The sequence below is a fragment of the Mastigoproctus giganteus genome, chromosome 4, assembly GCF_048544385.1.
Source record: "Mastigoproctus giganteus isolate SK-2022 chromosome 4, ASM4854438v1, whole genome shotgun sequence".
NCBI classification, from domain to species: domain Eukaryota; kingdom Metazoa; phylum Arthropoda; class Arachnida; order Uropygi; family Thelyphonidae; genus Mastigoproctus; species Mastigoproctus giganteus.
This window is the reverse complement of record NC_143578.1, coordinates 191,369,239-191,391,367: the sequence shown is the minus strand read 5'-3', so window position 1 is coordinate 191,391,367 and position 22,129 is coordinate 191,369,239. Positions and strand designations below refer to the sequence as shown.

General features: G+C 39.3%; 1 protein-coding gene across 1 annotated transcript in view; it reads right to left on the bottom strand.

Annotated features, from left to right (window-relative positions):
• LOC150087284 (uncharacterized) overlaps positions 1-22,129 on the bottom strand; it is a 137,326-nt gene that overhangs the window by 99,341 nt on the left and 15,856 nt on the right. Inside the window, exons 2-3 of the mRNA XM_090371947.1 lie at positions 14,793-14,910; positions 3,092-3,174 (exon numbers count right to left, since the gene is read on the bottom strand). Coding sequence (XP_090228073.1) covers positions 3,092-3,174; positions 14,793-14,910 — 201 coding nt within the window. The remainder of the gene's footprint in view (positions 1-3,091; positions 3,175-14,792; positions 14,911-22,129) is intronic.

Genomic DNA, 22,129 nt, shown 5'->3' with positions numbered 1-22,129 from the left:
TTTTCCCCCAGGTTACCAGCCCCACCACGTGGAGGCAGGAGCAGTGCTACCTAGTGACCAAGTGGCTGGAAAAATTAGTTTGTCAGTGAAAATTAATATATATATACTAAGAAAAAGAAAGGCGATTTCCCCTTCTGAGTTCTTACTCACTATCTGTAAAGTACAGAACCACTTATAATAAACTTAAAATTTGAAAAGCACTAGAAATTAAACAGAATGAGATTGCTGAGAAAATCACTATTTATCACTCAGGAAAAATCGCTTGGACACTAACACTTGGCACTCGGAGCCGCAGAGACAAGGGGTGATTATGCCTTTGTATAAGGCAATAGTCAGGCAACACCTTGAGTACTGCGTACAGGTCTGGAGGCCTCATTTTAGGAAGGATGTAGAGTTGCTAGAACGAGTACAGAGAAAGGCAACATGACTGGTGAGAGGAACAAAGTGGGTGCACATGAAGAAATGCTTAAGTTCTGCAAGTTGCAGCATCTGGAGACTAGGCACCTAAGAGGTGATCTGGTTAAGGCATGTATAAGGCCTTGAATGGTTTGAGCAGGCTCAATGCTGACGAGATACTTCTGCCGGCTCAGACTAAGAACTTGAGGGGACATAGATTCAAATTGAGGAAAGACAGTTGTAGAACAGATTTGCAAAAGTTTGCCTTTAACAAACAAGTAGTTGGTTGCTGGAAAAGACTTCCATCTGCTGTTATGGAAGTTAATAGCTTAAATAAATTTAAGGCTGAACTAGACAAATATTTGGAGTGACCAGGTGGGTGAAATGGGAAAGTTTTTTTTTTTCGGCTGATGCTGTATAAGCTTTTTTTCTTGCATCATATACCCCAACTAATGCTAACTGTCAATCTTGACTATTAAAAGAACATAAAAAATGTTTTTGAACAACCTTTAGCCTCGCATTTTGGACGGCATCTCCGTTCCTACCACAAGGAGATAGGTCAGCATATCTAACAAACCAGTCTGACAACTAAAAAACAGATCTGATCTAAATCTATTTTCATTTAAGCGACTCAATCAGAGAAGACATCCTTCTCTTTACAGTTCCTACAACTTGTATGAAAAATTTCCACTTCAGAGCCACACACAGCTCAGGACTCCTGGCCCTTGACCCTTTATCTGACATTCCGATTAACAGAACATCCACAGGCACTGGTAGATGGAGCCAAACCATCGTAAATATACAGCAGAGGCCGTTGCCGCCAACCGAAGAGATCCCTCACCTAACCACCAAAGTCAGTCCTCCTTTTCAAGATATTGACCAATCAGGCATAATCTGGGCAGATCTTATCAACAGCCTCATGAGCCGATGGCGACTTCCCTCCAGCAGTTCACACACTTTGGTGTTTCATTTTTCAGAGTACAGTTCCTATACACATCACCCCGTCTAGCAAATACCCGCAGAACTCTTCTGCCTCACAATACTTGGCCACATGGCTGAATGACATACATCAATAACACTGGGTCAACAAGTCACAGACCTGATGAGAGCTACTCTCAACATAAATTCTTGAGCAATTTATAAGTATTCCTAACACTGCTGGATACCTCCAGCACATAGTTAATATCAGAAGAACTTCTTGCTTTATTTTTTGACAGCACTGTAACCTCATAAAAAACTTGATCTCTTGCTAAACCAGCATCAGTCAAGTTCCTTCTCCATAGTTCTAGAAAATGTTCTTTAGTGACTTCTATGCTTCCCTCAAACACCACAAGCTGAGGATTTTGTCCGATGGGCCTTTCTACCTCCAGCCCCATCTCTTGTAGTTGAGCACAGTCCCTACTCTTCTTAATATCATTCTCGGTTGCGGCCTCAACAGCCACATTCCGATTTCGGATTGGACAAACAGCAATAACTCTTACTGTCGGCAGAACTGGGGCGATTCCACCCACCAGTTCTGCTTTTACCTAGTCACTAGTCTGGTATCTCTCAGTCCTAGTCTTCAGTTCAGGATTATAGTCTTTGTTTTGACTTTTTCTTGTTCTGAAGGACGAACTACAGCAGCATAAGTCCTTATAGATGAGACTTGCTCACCTAACAGCACTTCCAGCTTCACTTTTAGGGCAATATTTTCAGCCATAACCTTCTGTACCACCTGCATCATCATATTCCAATAAGACAATGCAATGTCTTATTGGAATAAGATGACTGGAGATTATGGGAATTGTTTAATTAAACATGATCTTTTGAGAATCGCTTATTAGAAGAAGTCAGGTGATAAAGTCTGCCAGTTTTGTGGCAGCCAAAGGATACCTTTAACAAGAAAGACTTTAACTCTATTAACTGCAACATCTAGAAACTAAGATGCCTATGAGGTGATCTGATTAAGTAAACTAAATGCCAATGGCATTCTTGTTCTTCCTCAAATAACACACACACACACATATGCATGCATGCACATATACATGGATATAAGTTTAAATTAGAAAAGGATAGTTGTAGGATCAATGTTTAGAAATTAAGTTTCAGCCAGAATAACTACTTGTTGGAATAAACTTGTACCTGGTGAGTGGAAGTGTGTAGTTTGAATAAATTTATACAAAGAACTGGACAAATTATAAGAAATGATGGGCAGGTGATTTTTTTTTTTTTTTTTTTTTTTATGGCTGATACTCTATGGGCTTGTTTCCTTCCATTATTTTGCCTCTACAAATATTAATATAATTTAGCAGTTAAGGGCTCTCTACAAATAAATATGGTAATGGAGATTCTCAGCAGAAAAACTTTTAGCAGTAATAATAGTTTATTTTCTAAGAAATGCAATGATATAATGTGCAAATTACATCAAATATACTGGATTGTTGTTGTTTTTTGGAGCATTAGCAACTAAGGGCATATTGCTCCGGGAATATGCGGCGGTCATTCCCTGACCTTTCTGCATCTTCCGTATTTGGTGGTGACGGGCTCGAACCCTGGTCTAATCAAGAAGCATGTGCTACGCACTGCTGCTCCTTCCCACCTGGCTACGGAGGCGCCTATACTGGATTGTAGATGAAGAGTCAGTTAAAATCAAATGTCTTTAAATATCAATTTTTTACAAGAATTTTAAAACGATTTTCATTAAACAAAAGCTTACCTGAATTTCTTCTGTAACTTCTAGTAATAATTTAAGCAACTGTCTACCATTGTACTGACTAGAGTAAGGATGGTCATTATATTCTAAAAAATAATGTCATATTAGTAACCAAACATATCTTTAATATGCTATACCATAAACTTGGTAAGACATAGCAAGCAGGGGAGATTTTTGCTAGCATTATCCAAGTTTAATATTACAACATATAGAATACATAAAAATCTGGTAAAAATTGATACACTAAAAACAAATAAAAATCATTCAAGTATTAACTTTCAAAACTGCATTTTCTTCATCAGTCTTAACCAATATGAAGAACATTTCAAGCTTATACTGAGAGATGCAAAATGGATAGATTTCAATGAATCAAACAACATTGGTCGGGAAGCTATCACAAGTTTCTTGGTCCTCTAACATTCATCATGTGGGATATTTCCCACTTCCAGGGTGAACCATATCCCAGGCATATATTTATGTCTTTACTACCACAATTTGACTTTTGAACAACTGGAGTTTGGCAAGTGTTACCATAGGGAAAGCAGGATTTTTTTTTTTTTTTTTTTGAGAAAATTGAATAGAGATATTACTAAAAAAGCATAAGAAAAATAGAAAAAGAAACCTTTTTAAAATCAAAACATTTGAATTAAATTTATATTAATATACATATATAAGATTGCTAAGCAGTACAGAATGCCTCCAAGCATTAGCCCAGCAGGATTTTTCTTTCTATAGATTTCTGTTTGGATCAGTGGTATGCATTCCAAGCATCCAAGTCATGCATTGCATGACCAGTAATACCAATAGTTGTTATTTGGTTTTTAGGAGCATTAGCAACTAAGGCCATATTGGTCCGGGATATGCGGTGGTCATTCCCTGACCTTTCCGCATCCTCTGTATTTGGTGATGACGGAATACCAATAGTAACAACGACTCTACCTTGTAGGTTGCCAATGTGTTGCCTGATGATCACGTGCAAGCTCTGGCTTGATGTGGGCAGCTGAGAGCTTGAGGAGTTCCTCAAATTTAGGGCATTAGTACTAGTAGAGGCATATGATACAAGAAAGCAAGCTTATGCAGCATCAGCCAAACAAAAAAAAAAAAAAAAAAAAACCCACTCCTATTTGACCACTCCGTTCGTTCCTGTCCAGCTCAGCCTTAAATTTATTTAGGCTATCAACTTGCACAACAAAGGATGGAAGCCTGTTCCACCAACCAATCAGCTACCTGCTGGCTAAAGGCAAACTTCTGCACATCTATCCTACATTTGTCTTTCCTCAATTTGAATTTATCCCCATTCAGGTGCTTATCCTGAGCAACAGGAGGAATGCCATCAGCATTGAGCATGCTCAAACCATTCAAGACTTTATACATTTCAATCAGATCACCTCGCAGGTGCCTAGTCTCCAGACACAGTAATTTGCAAAATTTAGGCCTTTCTTCATAAGAACAACCCTTTGTTCCATTCACTAATCTTGTTGCCCATCTCTGTACTTGTTCCAACAGCTCTATATCCTTCTTAAAATCAGGCCTTCAGACCGGTATACTGTACTAAAGGTGTGGCCTGACCATTGCTTTATACAAGGGGATAATCACCTCCTTATCCCTGCTAGAAAAATTCCTGTATATCATTGACAAGACACTATGAGCTACTCTTGCAGCCCGTCTGCACTGCTCAAAAAACTTCATATCTGCTTACACAATTACCCACAGGTCCTTTTTGTTTTCTACCACTGTCAGTGTAGTACCACAGAATTGATATGTCACTCTGGGTTTACTGCTTCCCATATGTGGTACTTTACATTTGTCAATGTTAAACTTCATTTGAGACCTCTCAGCCCATCTACTTAACTTTTCTAGATCCTGTCGCAGCAGCAGCATATTGTCATTAGTGACTTTAACAACCCTGTCAATATTCGTATTGTCTGCAAACTTGGACATTAAGCTTGATATACCAACATCAATATCGAAAACAACAATGGATCAAACAATGAACCCTGAGAGACTCCACTAATAAAATTAATCCACAATGAGCAGTGTCCATTGATTACCACTATCTGTCTTCTCCCACTCAACCATCCCTTTATCAATAGCAGCAGTTTGCCTCCAATGCCACACTGCACCAATTTGTTCAGCAGTCTTCCATGTGCAACAGTATCAAAAGCCTTTCTAAGATCCAAATATATGATATCAAAGTTATTCCCTGCATCCAGTTCCTTTGTGACCACATCATAGTATCCAATCAAGTTGGTCAGGCAAGACTTCCCCTTAACAAAACCATGCTGTGTCTAAGCTATTACTGAAGTCTTGTCTAGATGATTCTGCAGTGCTTCTTTAACCAGTGCCTCCATTAATTTTCCTGGAACAGAAGTTAAACTAACAGGTCTATAATATTATTATCACAAAAGAGGATAAAAGGGCGTTGTCCTTTGATACTCCTTTGTGAATTGGGGTAACATTTGCACATCTCAGTTCATGGGTACCTCCGCTGAGTCCAAAGAAGCTTTCATAATTATGACTAAAGGTTTGCTTACTTCCTTTGCTGCCTCCTTTAATATAACTGGATAGATCCCATTCACCCTGGGGTGCCTTTTTTATGTTTAACTTCAACAATTTCTCCTCCACTTTTCTCAGTTATTACAAAATCATTTAACTCACCTCTGTCATTCCCTCCCTGAATAACTCCTCATGGGTGAATGTAGATGCCAAATACTCATTTAGTTTATTAGCCACCTGTGCAGGATCATCAATAGTTGAACCATCAATATCCAGTGGACCAATCTGATTCATCCCTTTCTTTTTAGAGTTTACATAGGTAAAGAACTCTTTGTTGTTTTTCTTTGCATCCTTTGCGAAGGATTTCTCATAATCTGCCTCTGCCTGTCTAATCTCCTTCGTGACTTGGTTACAGACCAGATCTATCATAAGCTTCTGTGTCACCCATTAATTTATATGCATCCCATGCATTTTTCTTCTCTGCCATATGTCTCATTAGTTCATCTGACATCCATTTAGGCCTAAACCTTGAACAATATTTCTTAGTTGGTATGTAAAGCCTAGTAGCTTCCAAGGTAAATTCTTTGAATGCTTCCCATTTTGAATTTGCTGTTGTTAACATCATCAGTTGGTCCCACCATATAGAATTTAAACATACTGTCTCAGACCACCGTAGTCACCTTTACGAAAGCAAAAACCCTTCCCTTTACCCCTGATGGTAGTTACCTCTTTGAGTAAATCCCACTTCTGTGCACTCATCGCTGCCACCTAGTGGTTCCTTTATCTGCAGATTCTTAATGCATGAAGAATCACTACTGATTATCAGATCAAGAGTATTACTCCCTCTAGTTGCCTTCCGAATATGCTGATGTAGAAAACAATCATCCAATAAATCCACAAAAGCCTTGCTAGTGTGTGAGTGACCAACCCATAAATTCCAGTCAATATCTGGGAATTAAAATCCCCATTATAAGACTCTCTGATTTGCTGGCCCACTCTATTTCCCTGTACATTCTTATTATACTCATCAGAGTCGTTAGAGCCTAAAACTCCTACTCTCAATTTTGATCTCCCAATGCTTATGTCACACCAAACTGACTCAACACTGCACTGTCCAGCGATGTCAACTGCTTCACTTCCTTGGATTTTATGTGTTTCTTAACTAATAGCATAACCCTTCCTGTAAGCATTGTACTCCCCAAATTCTAGTTCTGCATTCGTTATATCTGTGTGACACCATGTCTCTGATATCCCAACAATGTCTGCCTTTGATGTTTTGAGCAATACATCAAATTTATCAAATTTAATTACCAAACTCTTAGCATTGGTGTACATGCAAGTATACATGCACCTGTTTCTATTCTTAGCTACCCTAACACAACCCATGTGTTTACTTGTACCGCAGTGATTCACAGCAGTCTCTGAAATACCCTGCATCTTGTTTTCCAGGCTGCTACTCATTCCAATAGAAGCAGTGCAATAATCACTTTTACCTCTGCCAGTGGCTACTGTTAATCTATTAGTCCTTGTATCCGCAGCAAAGCTAGCAGTTTTCTGACCCACCTATCACTGCCTCGATAGCATCAGCAAATATTCTTGCACCCTTTCTATTTAAGCGTATCCCATCCCTGTAGAAGCAGTCTCTCCTGTTAACAAGTACAGCCAGGCTGAAAAAAATTCTATTCATTGAGCCTTACACAATCTTTCCAGAGCCGGACTGATCGACAAGGCTCTCGTCATATACTCCCTCCTATCGTGTCTGGGCAGAATTGCAGACACTTTCAAATTCAACCCTAATTCACGGCTTTTATTCAACAGTGACCTGTACTTGTTAAGTAATTCTGCCAGTCACCTACTCCTAATATCATTAGTGCCAACGTGTACAACTTTTGTGCCCTTAAAAGATGATATCTGCTCTACAACGTCATCAACTTTTGCCCCTGGCCGACATACCCTGGTCCTGTTTCACCTATCCTTTTTACAAAGCATGTTTCCCGTTTCCCCGACAATAGTCTCCAACAACTACTAGTTTCTGTGGGACCAGCGCATTCTGCCTTGGGGGTTGCCGCTGTGTTGGTGGTGATCAAGTGCAAGCTCTGGCGTTGATGTGGGCAGCTGAGAGCTTGACGGGACCCTCAATTTAGATCCTTCGAGGCATCCACCCTGTCCTTCTAGCTCTCATATAGGCACATAACAATGCTGAGTTGTCGCCTCATTTCCTCACACTCCTTACATTGCGCACACACAAAGAGACATTGGCATTGGCTATATCATGTCCCATCCATGATTGCACCAGAAACATCAAGCAAGCAGTGCATTTTAAAAGGCTGTGATTCAGAGGGAAACTGGCTGCCAGGGCAGGTCATGGGGTTTTGTCAATGATATATAGGAATTTTGCTAGCAGGGAAAAGGACGTGATTGTCCCTCTGTATAAGGCAATGGTCAGGCCATGCCTTGAGTACTGCGTACATGTCTGGAGGCCTCATTTTAGGAAGGATGTAGATTTACTTGAGCGTGTACAGAGAAGGGCAACAAGATTGGTGAGGGGAATGAATGTATCCTCTTACCAAGAGAGGCTTAAGTTCTGCAAATTGCAGTGGCTGGAGACTAGGCACCTGCGCGGTGATCTGATTGAGGTATATAAGGCCTTGAATGGGTTGAGCACACTGAATTCTGATGGGATCCTTCCTCTTGTTCAGATTACGAACCTAAGGGGGCATAAATTAAAATTAAGAAAAGACAGATGTAGAATAGATGTGCGGAAATTTGCCTTTAGCCAGCGGGTGGTTAATTGCTGGAACAAACTTTCATCTGTCATCGTGGAAGTTGATATGTTGAATAAATTTAAGGAGGAACTGGACGGGCATTTGGAGGGAATGGTGTGATTTTTTTTTTTTTGGCTGATGCTGAATAAGCTCATACACTTGCTTTCTTGCATCACATGCCACTGCTACTACTAGGCACCTGTGGGGATTTCTGATTGAGGCTTTTAAAGCCTTGAATGGATTGAGTAAGCTCAATGTTGATGGCATTCTTCCCTTGCTGATATAATACACATGAGGGGCATAAATTCAAATTGAGGAAGGATGGTTGCAGGACAGATGTGCAGAAATTTGCTGCCTTAGCCAGAGGTTAGTTGGTTGTTGGAATAAATTCAAGAACTATATAAATTGGCATTAGTAAAGGCATATGATCCAAGAAAGCAAACTTATACAGCATCAGGCAAAAAAAAAAAAAATCCCATTTCAAACATCCACTTGCTCTAAAAGTTTATCCAGTCCTTCCTTGAATTTATTTATGCTATCAACTTCCACAATGACAGATGGAAGCTTGTTCTGGCAATCAACCACCCGCTAGCTAAAGGCAAATTTCTGCATATCTATTCTACAACTGTCTTTCCTCAATTTGAGTTTATGCCTCCTCAGGTTTGTAATCTGGGCAAGAGGAAGAATCCCATCAGAACTGATCCTGTTGTGTTGGAGTTCAGCAACATATAGGCTGCCAGGGCCATACTGTGCCTTTCTAATGGTTAATAATGAAATACTGACTTTATTTAAAATAACTGTTATATTTTATGATATATTCCTACGCAATTTAGAAAGCTAAATAGTTCTGTTTCATTAGGGTCATCTCCAAGAATCTGCAATAATGTTAGTGATGACTTAAAGGTGTTTGAACAGATATTTAGAAACTGAACGCAGTCTACTAATAAATGGTGAACAGTCAGTTGTATATGACATGATGTGCTTTGCGAGCGCTGTCATTCATTAATATATACAGATGACTAAAGACGAGTATGCCCAATCCTTAGCCTTGTCAGAATTATTTCTTCTCACCTGCTTTTCTGGAAGCTGGAGAGCCACAGTTTTGAGTTTGGTTTTGTTTTGTAAAGTTTGTTTCCTGGATAGATTAGTGACCAGCTATTGTAACATGCTTTATAGATAACATGTTTGTAATCAGAGTATGGAGCTTGAAAAGTCAGTGAAATGGTAGAGTCTGGTTGTTTGGCTGCAAAATCTCTCTCTCATTTCCTGGTATCCCAGAATTCCCCAGGATCCAGCAGAATGTCACACTTTGTTTTCATTAAAAGCAATTAACTTAGAATGAATTTGCTTTATTACGACAAATTCATTCTAAGTTAATTGCTCGTAATGAGAGAAACCAAACTCTGACATTCTAGGATAGCAGGAAATGAGAGAGAGAGAGAGGAAGGAGGGTGAGAGGGGTTGGTATTACTACTCATAGCAGAGACAGCACTGAGTGAGTCAGTGTATATTAAAGCAGTCGTAATTAAAAGTTCAGTAACATTATTGAAATGAAAAAATTATGATTCCTCAGAGCGGTTTAATACTAGAACATACATACAAAGAACAGTTAATATACAAAGAGCTTTCGGCTGATAGACAGCCTTCTTCAGTTAAACAGAAAATATATATTAAATGACAGTTAGATGTGCACTGCCAAGTTGGTGCGTGAGGCACGTGGCTAATTGTTTGAGGTTGCAGTTTGTGGCTGTGACGTATGGTGGTGGCGTGGCCAGTGTTTGTCTATGGACAGAATTATTGCTTCTGTGATGGGGTTAACTTGACAACCACTGTTCCTGTTCAGAGGTATCTGAGCATTTTATGTTTAACGATTCCAACCAGGTGCGCCGTAGGTAATGGTGGGACCTGTCCACAACCACGACATCGCAGTGCGGGTCAATGTCGTGGTGGGTTGACCAGACATGCTCGGCAATAGCTGAGTGTTCCACATCTGCCAAACGGATCGTCCTTTTTATGTTCTGAGAGACGTTTCTCGAGCCGACGTCCAGTCTCTCCAAAGTAGCAGCTAGTGCAGTCACGGCAAGAATATCTAGTTCAGTAACATGATCTAGGGCTAAGTTATGGTGTAGAGTTCAGCAGTGAAGATACTGCATTCTACTGGCAATGAGACAGAAGTGGTGAACGAGGGGAAGACTGCCGCTGTACTTACTTGGGTCTCAGTTTTTGATCCATCTGTATAGATCTTACGTGCCTGTGAGTTAGAAAGAGAGTGAATTTCATGTAAATGTGCGATATTGGAGGGAGACAAGGTGTTCTTTCACCATTGTTCAAAATAGTCATCGTAAATTGCAGGAATATTTGCCCAAGATGGATTTGATGGTTTCATGTCCTGAAATATATTGTCGATTCCTATATTCCATGATTGAATCAGTTCTTTAAGTTTGATTGGAACAAGTCTGTTTTCATTTCGTTTACTATTATAAAATGATTCCCAATTGGGTATCGTATACGCATCTCCAATTAGGGTGAGAAGAAAGACTACGAATTTTTGTAGCATACAGGAGAAGTAATGCTTTCCTCCGGAGATGTAAAGGAGGTTTGTGGGCTTCAATGTAAAGACTATGAACTGGGGAGGTTCTGAAAGTCCCTAGAGAAACTCACAGAGCACTGTACTGGATCACGTTTAACCACTCTAAAGTACTTTTCCTTGCAGAGTCATACATTGGAGAGCCATAGTCCAAGCGGGACCTGATGAGAGCTCTATAATATCAACACCCCATGATATGGATGACACATACATACTGCAGGATATTCAGCTTCTTCAAACAGATGGTTAGTCCTTTCAAGTCCGATATCAAACAGTTTTGATATCAGACTTGAAAGGTGAGTAATTTTAAAAAGATCTGAATTATTTGAGGAAGGTAGCCTCTCAGCCCCAACTGATGCATATTTTTAATAATACCATGACGCCAAGTCTTTCTGAAGATTTCAAGATTTTGGGAGTCTAGAATCCAGGTGAGTCTCTTATGTACCATCCTTTCAAATATTTTGTGCAAACAGCTTGGTATAGCACAAATATAAGAATGCTGCCATGAGAGAGAATATGTATTTTATGTATCAAATGATTTCTGAATATCTAGGTTGACAATCATTAGATGCTGTTTCATCAGGAAGGCATTTTTGTATGTTGAATTCAATTTTTACAAGTAAATTTAGAGAAGATTTAGGTGGCAGTTGTGTTAAAAGGTCGTTGTTGTTGTTATTGTTATTTGGTTTTTAGGACCATTAGCAACTAAGGCCATATTGCTCCGGGGATATGCGGTGGTCATTCTCTGACCTTTCCGCATCCTCCGTATTTGGTGGGCACAGGCTCGAACCCGGTGGTCTAATCAAGAAGCATGTGCTATGCACTGCTGCTCCTGCCCACCTGGCTACGGAGGCGCCTTAAAAGGTCGTCAAGTTCAGTCTGGGAACAAGGATAATTAGGTGGTATATAAACAGATGCAAGGGTTAATAATATTCCCATTGCCATCCGAACTGTTAACTTCTAAGGAAGTTTCTAGTTGTAAATGTCTTGGTAGTATGGTAGTTTTGACAAGAATACCTACCCCTCCACGAAAAAAGAAGAGTCAGAATCCCAGTCTCGCCTAAATATAGTATAGTTTTTGAATTTGAGTGAAACTTTTGGTGATAAAAATGTTTCCTGTAAGCATACGCCTACTGCATTAGTTTGTATGAGCATATCATTCAGGTCATCTATATTACTGGGTAATCCTCTGCAGTTCCATTTTAGGAATTTGTTCACTGGTTGGGTTTATTTGAGAAAGATTGATCTGACTGTTTTTTCTGAGGTTTCTGTCTGCTTAGTTTTGATTTTTCATTTCTGGGAAAGGTTGGGCGTCCTGTGTCCATGGTATCATTAGCATGCAACTCTACTGTGTCCTCATCCTCTGATTGAACATCCATTTCCATGTTGCTATTGTGTGTTTTCAGTTTCTTCTGATTTTCAACAATAGTTGATTTTTTTGTTTCTGGCAAGGTTGAGATAGCATCAGTTGGGATACTGATTGGCATATTGCTAGTTTCGTTGACTGCAGGTTTCTTATTGCACATTAGGACAGTTTTGGCTGAGGTGGCAAAGGAAATATTGGGTTCTGTGGAGACATCTATTTGAGTTGAAGATGATGGCTGTTTTTGGTGACAGATGCATATGATCGGCTAGGCGTGGTTAGCAGTATTTGCTTTCTTGCTTCAGGGTACGTGACTTTGTGCTCCACTCTATATTTCTAGATTTTTTTTGCCTGTTTTCCAAAGGTCACATACTTTGGAAAATGCAGGATGGCTTCCTTTACAGTTTGGACAAATAAGTGCAAGTTGTATAATCTCCTTGGAGCTACTATTAGCACACAGCATCGCCTCGGCATGCTGTCTATGCATGGCCGTAATTCTGCCACTTAAAGCAGCGAATGGGATTCAGGCTGTAAGGTCAAATCTTGCAGTTTAGGTAACCTCCTTTAACAGAAGATGGAAGATTTGGAGTACTCAACATCGAAATAATGGACTTGGTTGGTAGCAGGTTGACATCTTTCTTGATCATTATTCTGCAAGCATGTGTCACCTTTTGTTCTCTAAGCTCTTGTGCTATTTCTTCTTCAGAGACAGTTAGTAAGTCCCATTCGCTGATAATGCCTTTAGATGTTCAGAGTGTTATGGGGCGTAACTGACACTGGAATATTGTTAAATGTCATTAATGTTAACAATTTTCCTGAATGTGTGAGGGTTTTTGAAGTTTCAATTAGGTCTCCAGACTAGATATAATTTACCATTTTAGGAGATCCAACAACTGATTCTAAACATTTTTGTATTAGAAAAGGTGATAGTTTGCTGACAGACTGTGTGGACAAGTGAGCGCATTATAAGAAATGTTAGCATATCTGAATTCTGTTTATCCATCCGTAGTCTCTTCAGACGATTCAATTCATGTTCTGAGACATGAGTTAACAGCTTTGCCGCATGTGGGCTCTAGTGATGGATATTTATTGCAATCCATCGTTACTCCTTTTAGCAGTGAAAGAGGGAATTCCTTTTCCAAGGCTACTGCTCCTCCCACCACATGGAGGCAGGAGCAGTGCCAACCAGTGACCAAGCGATCAGCAGAAGAGGAGAACAATATGTTGCTAGCAATAGCAGTAACACTGGAAGCGCGGTTAGCAGTAAAATCGCTAGTGGCAAAGCAGTGACGTTGCTCAGTAAGGGAAGCAGTAACATTGCAAGTGGTCAGCAGTAACACTGCAAGCAGTGAAGGGTTTATGAAAGCACTAATACTCACCCTAGGAATAGCACTAGACAGATTGCTTGGCATGCAGGACTGCATTGAGCCTGCTCAAACCATTCAAAGCATTATACACCTCAATCAGATTACCTGGCAGGTGCCTAGTCTCCAAATGCTGCAATTTGCAGAACTTAAGCATTTCTTGGCAAGAGGATCCCTTTGTTCCTCTCACCAAACTAGTTGCCCTTCTCTGCACATTCTAGCAACTCTACATCCTTCTTAAAATTTTCTCCGGGCAGTGATTGCACCCAAACTGGGTGCAATCACTGCCCGGAGAAAGGTCAGTTTGGCTGGCTGGTTGCTAACTGTCTTGAAAGTATGTCTCTGAGTCCTTAGGCCCTCCTGGTGCCAGTAACAGTGGACATGGGATCTGATTTATCTCTTGAAATAGCACCTGAGGTAGGGGAAAAAGGGCAGTCCAGGAGACGAGGTGAGACAATGAACCTTAGAACTCTTAAGAGTTCTAAGGTTCACTGTCTCACCTTTGGGAATAATTGTGTGAGACCTGGAAGATCTTTATTAATATATACAATAGAGGTGTGTTTCATATGAAGAATTATACTTATAAGTTAATAAAATATACAAGTACACAATATTTCTGCTTATAAAAAATCACTACAGCACTACGGTTTAACACAATGGCTTGAGAACAGTTATTAATCTTTAATATAAATATAAATGATCACAAAAGTAACATTTTTCTAGCTCAGACTTAAGTAGTTGCCCCCCAGCCCTCTTGTATAAGTCAAATTGAAGTTATACAGTTCCATTCTCATTCTCAAAAGATTGCTCATTTATCACTGGAAACATGAACCAACTTCAGAAAGAACAGCAAAGTTTCCTCAGACAATAAATTAATTTTTTGCTCATTTTTGCCTTCCTGATATACAGCAGGTATTCATTGCATAATGGAAGGCAACTAGTAGAGTAGGATGTCTGCTGGGTTTCAGCCTCCCCAATCCTCATATGTTCAGCAGATACCTAAAAAGCCATCCACATGATTACAAAAAAATGAAGCATGTTAACTTTTATTTTCTTAATTTTTGATTTCTCTAATAAAAGGTTCTTTCATTCATAAACTGCTAAAAAGTACTGCACAGAAAGGACTTACCAGTATACAGTGAAGTAAAAGTCCAAAAGTTAAACCTTAAGGGCAACGAAGATATAAAGCTTGTAAATAATAAGTGTTTTCTTGTTGACATCAGGATTTGTTCCACAGAAACAGGTGGCTACAAAAAAACAATTTAAAATTATAATGCTTTCATATAATTTCAAGTTGTTTTGTTTGTTTGTTTGTGTAAAAATCCATCAAGTATACTACCCCACAAGTCCATCAATTTATATTAAAAATTTCGATTTTTAATATAAAATAAGATTTTAACCTTAAAACAGCTGAAATGGCTATAAACCCATTTAAGCTTTTTTTATTCATCACAGCTATCCCTTTAAAGGGTACTTCAGTCAATCTCAATAAGCACATTGCCCATCTCTGGTGTCTTCTTCAAAAACCTCAATGTCTTTTTGGTGCATTCTCTGCACTTGGACACAGAATTATATGTGACCTACATTTACAAGAAAATTTTTGATCAATCAAAAACAGAACATTGTTGGTCTCCTCCTGCCTGCACTGCACAGAGAACGTATAACTGTCTGTATCATAATTCCCAAATTACTTTCTTTCTCTTCCATTTATAACTCAAACTCTTATATTGCATATTTTGGGATTATTATTTATCAAAATGAAAAACACTACATTCAACATAAAAACATTACTACCACTTAAGACTATCCATGAAATCTAAAACAGTCATTTTGAAGCAGCGCTAACTGGGTTTGTCATTTCACACACTGGAAAGGACTTTCAACCAAAACTAAATAAATAAAAAAAAAAAAGGTTAGATAGGAATAATCAATATGGAATCTGATCTGACCAGTCCACATCTTCTTTTCTAGACATGGTTATCTAGCAAGCCAACTAGATAACTATATCTAAAGTATCCACCTTCTAACCATAGCTAAATCTGAAGAGTAACCATTAATCACAACCCTCTACCTCCCGTTTTTCAGCCAACCATGATCTTTGGAAAATACAGCCAAACCAGTATAGCCATCATCAGAGTTATGCTAGTGTAGTTTGCTTTGCAAACATATACTTTCCCAGTTGAAGAAATTCCTATATGTGCAAATATATGAAACTTTTGTTGTGAAGGCATTAGTCACGAGTCAATTTACTGGTATATTGTTTAATTAGATTCAAACCGTTTCTCCCTGTTGCTCAGACTCAAACTGTAAAGATTTGTTTGTTTTAGGATTTTATGGCGCATTAGCATCTAAGGCTATAATGTGCCAAAATGTAAAGAAACTACAGGAATGGACCTAAATTGAAAATGGACTCATATCAGAACAACATTCAGAACAAGGAAATGGAATCATGCTATTAAACAAAACTTTAAAATTACAAAATATAACAAGGCATTTCGACATCAGTAAGGAGCAAACAGTAATTATAAAAATTGGAAAACAAAATGTGCGGAACCACGAAGTTATAATTATTGAGAACACTTGAGTATAAACTTAAATATGACACTGGTTAGTGTATTTGCATCATTACTACATAGTTGAAGTTTAAGAAAACCAAAGTTTGTACGTTAGGCATCATTATTATAACATCTCATGAAATCCTTTACAAGGAGATGCCTTCCTCTTATACTTCAAATAAGTAACCCTTTCCCCCTTAAAGAATTTTACTGTTAATTATTCTCAGTTCAGTACCACTACTTAAACAGACCAATTAGGAAATTGTTTGGCTTTTCATCAGTTGTTTGGTTTTTAGGAGCATTAGCGACTAAGGCCATATTGCTCCGGGAATATGCGGTGGTCATTCCCTTGACCTTTCCGCATCCTCTGTATTTGGTGGTGACGGGCTCGAACCCCGGTCTAATCAAGAAGCGTGTGCTACGCACTGCTGCTCCTTCCCACCTGGCTACGGAGGCGCCTGGCTTTTCATCAGTAAGCAGGTAGTTTACCTGGCAGGTGCCTAGTCTCAGATGTATAAGGGCTGATGATCCAGTTGTGATTTATTTATGCAATATAAGAGATGCTAAAAAGCATATACTTCTTAGACTAATAAAATTTCATGGCAGAAAGCTTCAAACTATGTAAATTTGTTTGAGGCTTGCTGCCCAAAAATTTTATTCGAATAAATTTAAGTAACAGTAATAATACAAGAACATGTAGATAACCCTAACAACGTCTTCAAATTCTCATATATTTCTTTCAAATGCACAAGAGTGAGCTACTGGAATTAACCAATATTTATTTCCATTGTGGAGCAACATGCCCTTGAGAGTATTTGATAAGTTAATAAAAAGGCTCCACTGTGTAGGATTGCAACTAATTCCTAAATAGTTCATTAAGTCATTTATATCACTGCAAAAAACCATAATAGTCTTCGAAAAAGAAGAGAACTAGTGCTGTTCTCTGTGTCTGTACCATGAGAAAAATGTCTCATGTGATAGAAGAATTTTTTACTTACGGCAAGAACCAAAGAGTTCTGAAGATTCTTTTGGTAAATTTAAATCTCTTGCCAGATCATTAAGTTTATGCTGTGAAAACAGTTGAGTGCTAGTCGCAATGCTTCCAGGCATGTAAACTTCAGCTTCATCTTGAGAAACTTCACTTCCAACACTCTCTGCTGCTACATTCTCCAATATAAGTGGAGAGCTTGGAATTGGCAGGTTATCTCTTTGTGGAACTGATCTAATAGCAGATGGAATATTAGGATACACAACTCTTACCCTTTACATTGTATCCCTCTATATTAACTAAGCAAACCGTAACAGTCATCACAGTGATCATGACAAATCATAAGAACTGCAAATGGCACAGCCATCTTTTTACCATTTTTCTATAATCTCAATGCTTCAACACAGGTCCAGCAAACTTTATGTGGTGCCCATTGTTTATATTAGTCACCAAGTTTTGCTCCAAAATAAGCACAATACACAATTTTTACAAATTAATATCTTGTCATTGCTTGAGGACTACATAACTTCCACAAATAATAAACTAAGTTTGAATTGTTCAAACACTTGCATGAAGACATTTACTCACTTTTCAGCAAGAGTCTGATACAGTAACCTCAAAAATAAACTGAGCTCACACTTATAAACACTGCTAACCTGTAGCTCTCAAGGTCAAGAAACAAATGACTGAAGGCAGTGATGCCAATATGTGAAGATTTACTTTACAGCATTTACTCCTAACTTAATAAGTTCAATAATACAACTCATGGCATCAACTAAAATGATTTGTGAAAAAATGGTAAGTGATAGAAAAAAACAAAAATAACATTTCTGAAATCAGTGTAAAAAACTGAGTTAAAACGTTATCATTTCACAAACATCAAAAACCACACAGAGTGGTCTAACTGATATAACAATTATAGCCTGTAACTCCTCGATGATTTAAAAAATGACAGAAAATATGCTGTACCCTGAACTTGAGACTCTCAGGCACAGAGTCCACTGGGCAAGAAAAGTTTTCCAATGTTCCAACACGGCACATATAAGATAGAAGAAGTCTTGGCACGCTTGGTTGGGACCTATAGGAACGCTGATCCCTGGGATATGGTCTACCAGATTGTCACAAACAAGCTGCCAAAAAAATGAAATTATAAACACAACAACAACACCACACCAGACAGGTCCCTGAACCACAAATGGGAGGACACCAGGGAAAACATTCTGAATGTGCTCTTCCCCCACAGACAGCCAGCTACTGACACAAGAACAGGAAAAAATCTGTGCTAACAATTTCAATTATCAAATGGACCTGACAGAACCTTTTTTCATATTAGAAGAAATGAAATTTGTCATAAAAAGAACTAAAGAGAACAAATGCCCAAACCATGATCCCAGTGAGGGTGAAGTAATTAAGAAAATAGCCATATTATAATTATATCCAAATCTATCCTTCAACTATTCAATGACTGCCTCTTCACAGGCAAGTTCCCAGCTACTTAGAAACAGGCCAATCATAGAATAATCTTTATAAACCCAGAAAAGCCACATAAGTCTATAGCATTATTTACAGTGCTAGCAAAAATGCTAGAAAGATTAATCTTTCTCCGTCTGAATGAAATTTACACAGCAGCTAAAATGAAAATTGGACAGACAATTTGCCTTCAAACCAGAAAATCCAACAGCAGACTTAATGCAGTATTTCATAAATAAAGCAAATACAGTAGAGGAAAAATACTTGCTGGCTATCGTGGAGAACTTTGAAGGCACATTTTACGCACTTTAGTGGTCCAGCATTCTTAGGAGGCTGCACTAAACTGTTCCTCTCGACTTATATCATCTCATTCAAGGCTTCCTAAGCAACAGACTTGTCACAGTGCATATCAGATTCCAAGCAATCACATTCACTGTGACTAAAGGATGCCCCCCCCCCTGTCAAGGTTCAGTACTGGGTCTTGTCTTTTAGAACTTGGTTTCAGATGAATTTCTCAATACAAACTCAGATCCTGTAGATAGGGTTGTCTTTGCAGATGACTTTATGCCTCCTATAGCAGCTAATACCAGAGCAGTTAGGAAGGAAAGAGCCAAACTTCCCTTGCAAGCACTATAGAAAATGGACCAGTATTCACAAACTTACAATCTCTGTGGCAAAAACAAAGCGCATTATGATCAAAACAGCTCTTAATATCAGGAGACTTCTTCCCCCCCCCCTGAAGTCATCAACATGGAGTGCACTGTTTACGACTGGAGGAAGTTTCTCTGTAATAGAGTTAACTTTAATGGCAAAAAGCATAACACTTATAAAACAGATCCTTGTGGTACTCTCTCCTCTTCGCAAAAGGACTGAGAGAGGGCGGATGCTACTTAAACTTGGAAAAAACGAGAAGATAAAAAGTTTTTATCATACACTTTTTCCATATCAAAGAAGATTTGACACCAGGTACTCTCTTTTGAGGAAAACATCTCAAACAGATGTTGTCATTCTAATTAAATAGACCTGTTCTTTTGGAAGCCACACTAGGTTTGGGAGAAAAGGTCATTTGATTCTAAGTACCATAAAAGACGAGCATTGACCATTCTCTCCAATAATTTACACAAGCAGCTAGTCAGAGCAATAGAGCAATAAGTTGTTAGAAATTTAGGATCCTTGCCTGGCTTAGCAAAAGTAAGAAAAATTGCCTTGCACAGGGTGTCCAAAACCAGCTCTTCAAGTAAGATTCTGTTGTATGGAAGAGTAGGCATTCCATGAATTTTGGTAAAAGGTGTTTGATCATTTCATAATGGATTTATTTTGGTCCAGCAGTGGTAGCCTTCATTAGGACAAGTGTTGTTTTCAGCTTGTGAACAGTAAATGGTCCACTATATGGGCCAAAACCCATTGATGTAAAATTAAGGGCCTGTTTTTCAGTTTTGTGTTTAAGAACCAAAAACTCTTGGGAGAAGGATAATGCTGCTGAGATGTCAGAAAATGTCTTTCCAAAAGCATTTCGCGCTATTGCAGTTGAGTCTGCAATAGTACATCCATTATATTCTAGGGTGCCTCCGTAGCCGAGTGGGCAGGAGCGGGAGTGCAGTAGCACACGCTCTGAGTAGACCGGGGTTCAAGCCCCTGAATGCTGAATACGGTCGATTTGCCAACCCGCACTGGACCAGCGTGGCAGATTATGGTCCATTTCCCTCAGCATGAATTGTTGAGGAGGCTTCCATCCTGCAGTGGGTTGATAATGGCTGCACTTTACTTTTTACTTTTTATATTCTAGGAACCATGGGGGTGGGGTGGGGGTGTCTTTTCACTTAATTTTCCAGACTTTTTCCCAGACAGCCAAATCCTCTGCTTGCACCTTCACAATGGTGGGAGACTGTTAGTAATCCTGGGTATAACCTCCATGCACAAGTTCACACCTGGGTGGTCACTAAACATGTGACCACCCAGATGTGAACCAACGTAAGCAGGGGTCGAGGTGTGGCACCCACACCACATGGAAGAACACCGCCCCTCTATGTTACCAGGCAGTACTAGGTGGTAGATGACTCTCATCAAACAGTGCAATACCACCACTTTGCTTATTGGAAGCTTGAAGTGGTGGAACCCATGTTAAGTCTCTAGAGCTAAGTTCCGGTCAACTATTCCCTATCTCTTCCATCATGCAGTATGATTGATGACTTTTGAAGTTATGATGAATATTGTGGCGAGATCCAATCTTCCTTACATTTTGAGGGTACAGATCTAAAGCGGTGTTTGGGGTTTACATAAAAAAAAAAAAAAAAAAGACAACCTTAGAGCTGGTCACCTGGTTAATATAAGTTGTAGCAGAGATCCAGGATTCCTTTCTGCTCTAATAAATATAACGCTTTAACACATTTAATGAGTGCACATTTAAAAGCAATGAAATTGGCTGTGGTGGGATATCAGCAGAATATCCCCCAGGCTTTGTTTTGCATCTTTTTTTGTTGGTGTGCATTCTGAATTCCACAACTGTTTGGGAAATGGTCAAAACCAGGTGGATGTAATGCACATGACTACATCACTGATAGGCTCCTAGATGAACTGTAGTGATAATAAAATTTGCCAGATCTTGAAAGGCATTCTGGTCAGTGTGATCACTCTTCCACTGCGGTAACCTAAAAGGAAGATACAGTCTTACACTATGTTTGTTATTTGGTTTTTAGGAGCATTAGCAGCTAAGGCCATATTGCTTTGGGGGGATATGCGGTGGTCATTCCCTGACCTTTCCGCATCCTCTGTATTTGGTGGGCACAGGCTCGAACCCCGGTCTAATCAAGAAGCACGTGCTACGCACTGCTGCTCCTGCCCAACCAGCTACGGAGGCACCGTCTTACACTATGTAAGAAAGTTATTACGGGGAAGGTTGTTGTTGTTTTTAGTTTTTAGGAGCATTAGCAATTAAGGCCATATTGCTCCGGGGCTATACAGAAGTCATTCCCTGACCTTTCTGCATCCTCCGTATTTGGTGGTCACGGGCTCGAACCCCAGTCTAATCAAGAAGTGTGTGCTACACACAGCTGCTCCTGCCCACCTGGCTACAGAGGTGCCTCACAGGGAAGGGATAACCTGCTTACATAGTGAGAGACTGCAACCATTATGGGTTTTCCTCCACCTCCTGGTAAGAGAAAAGGAGAATATAGAAAACCAATGGCAAAAAAGTTATGGGTAGGCATACAGAAAATGATGTTTGCTCACACATTTACAAGGGATTTTTTTTTTCTTTGTTAGTTGTTGGCACATCAGCTTCTGTGGCCATAATGCACCTCACAAAGTTTTTGCACTACTCTGATCCAAGGCCGAGGCGGGATTCAAACCCGTGACCTTTGGTTTGCCAGGCAGGCAGGCACTTTACTCACCCGGCTAGCCCAGTCGGCCATTTTTTTAGAAGGGATAGGTCATTGTCAGTAAGCATATGCTCTG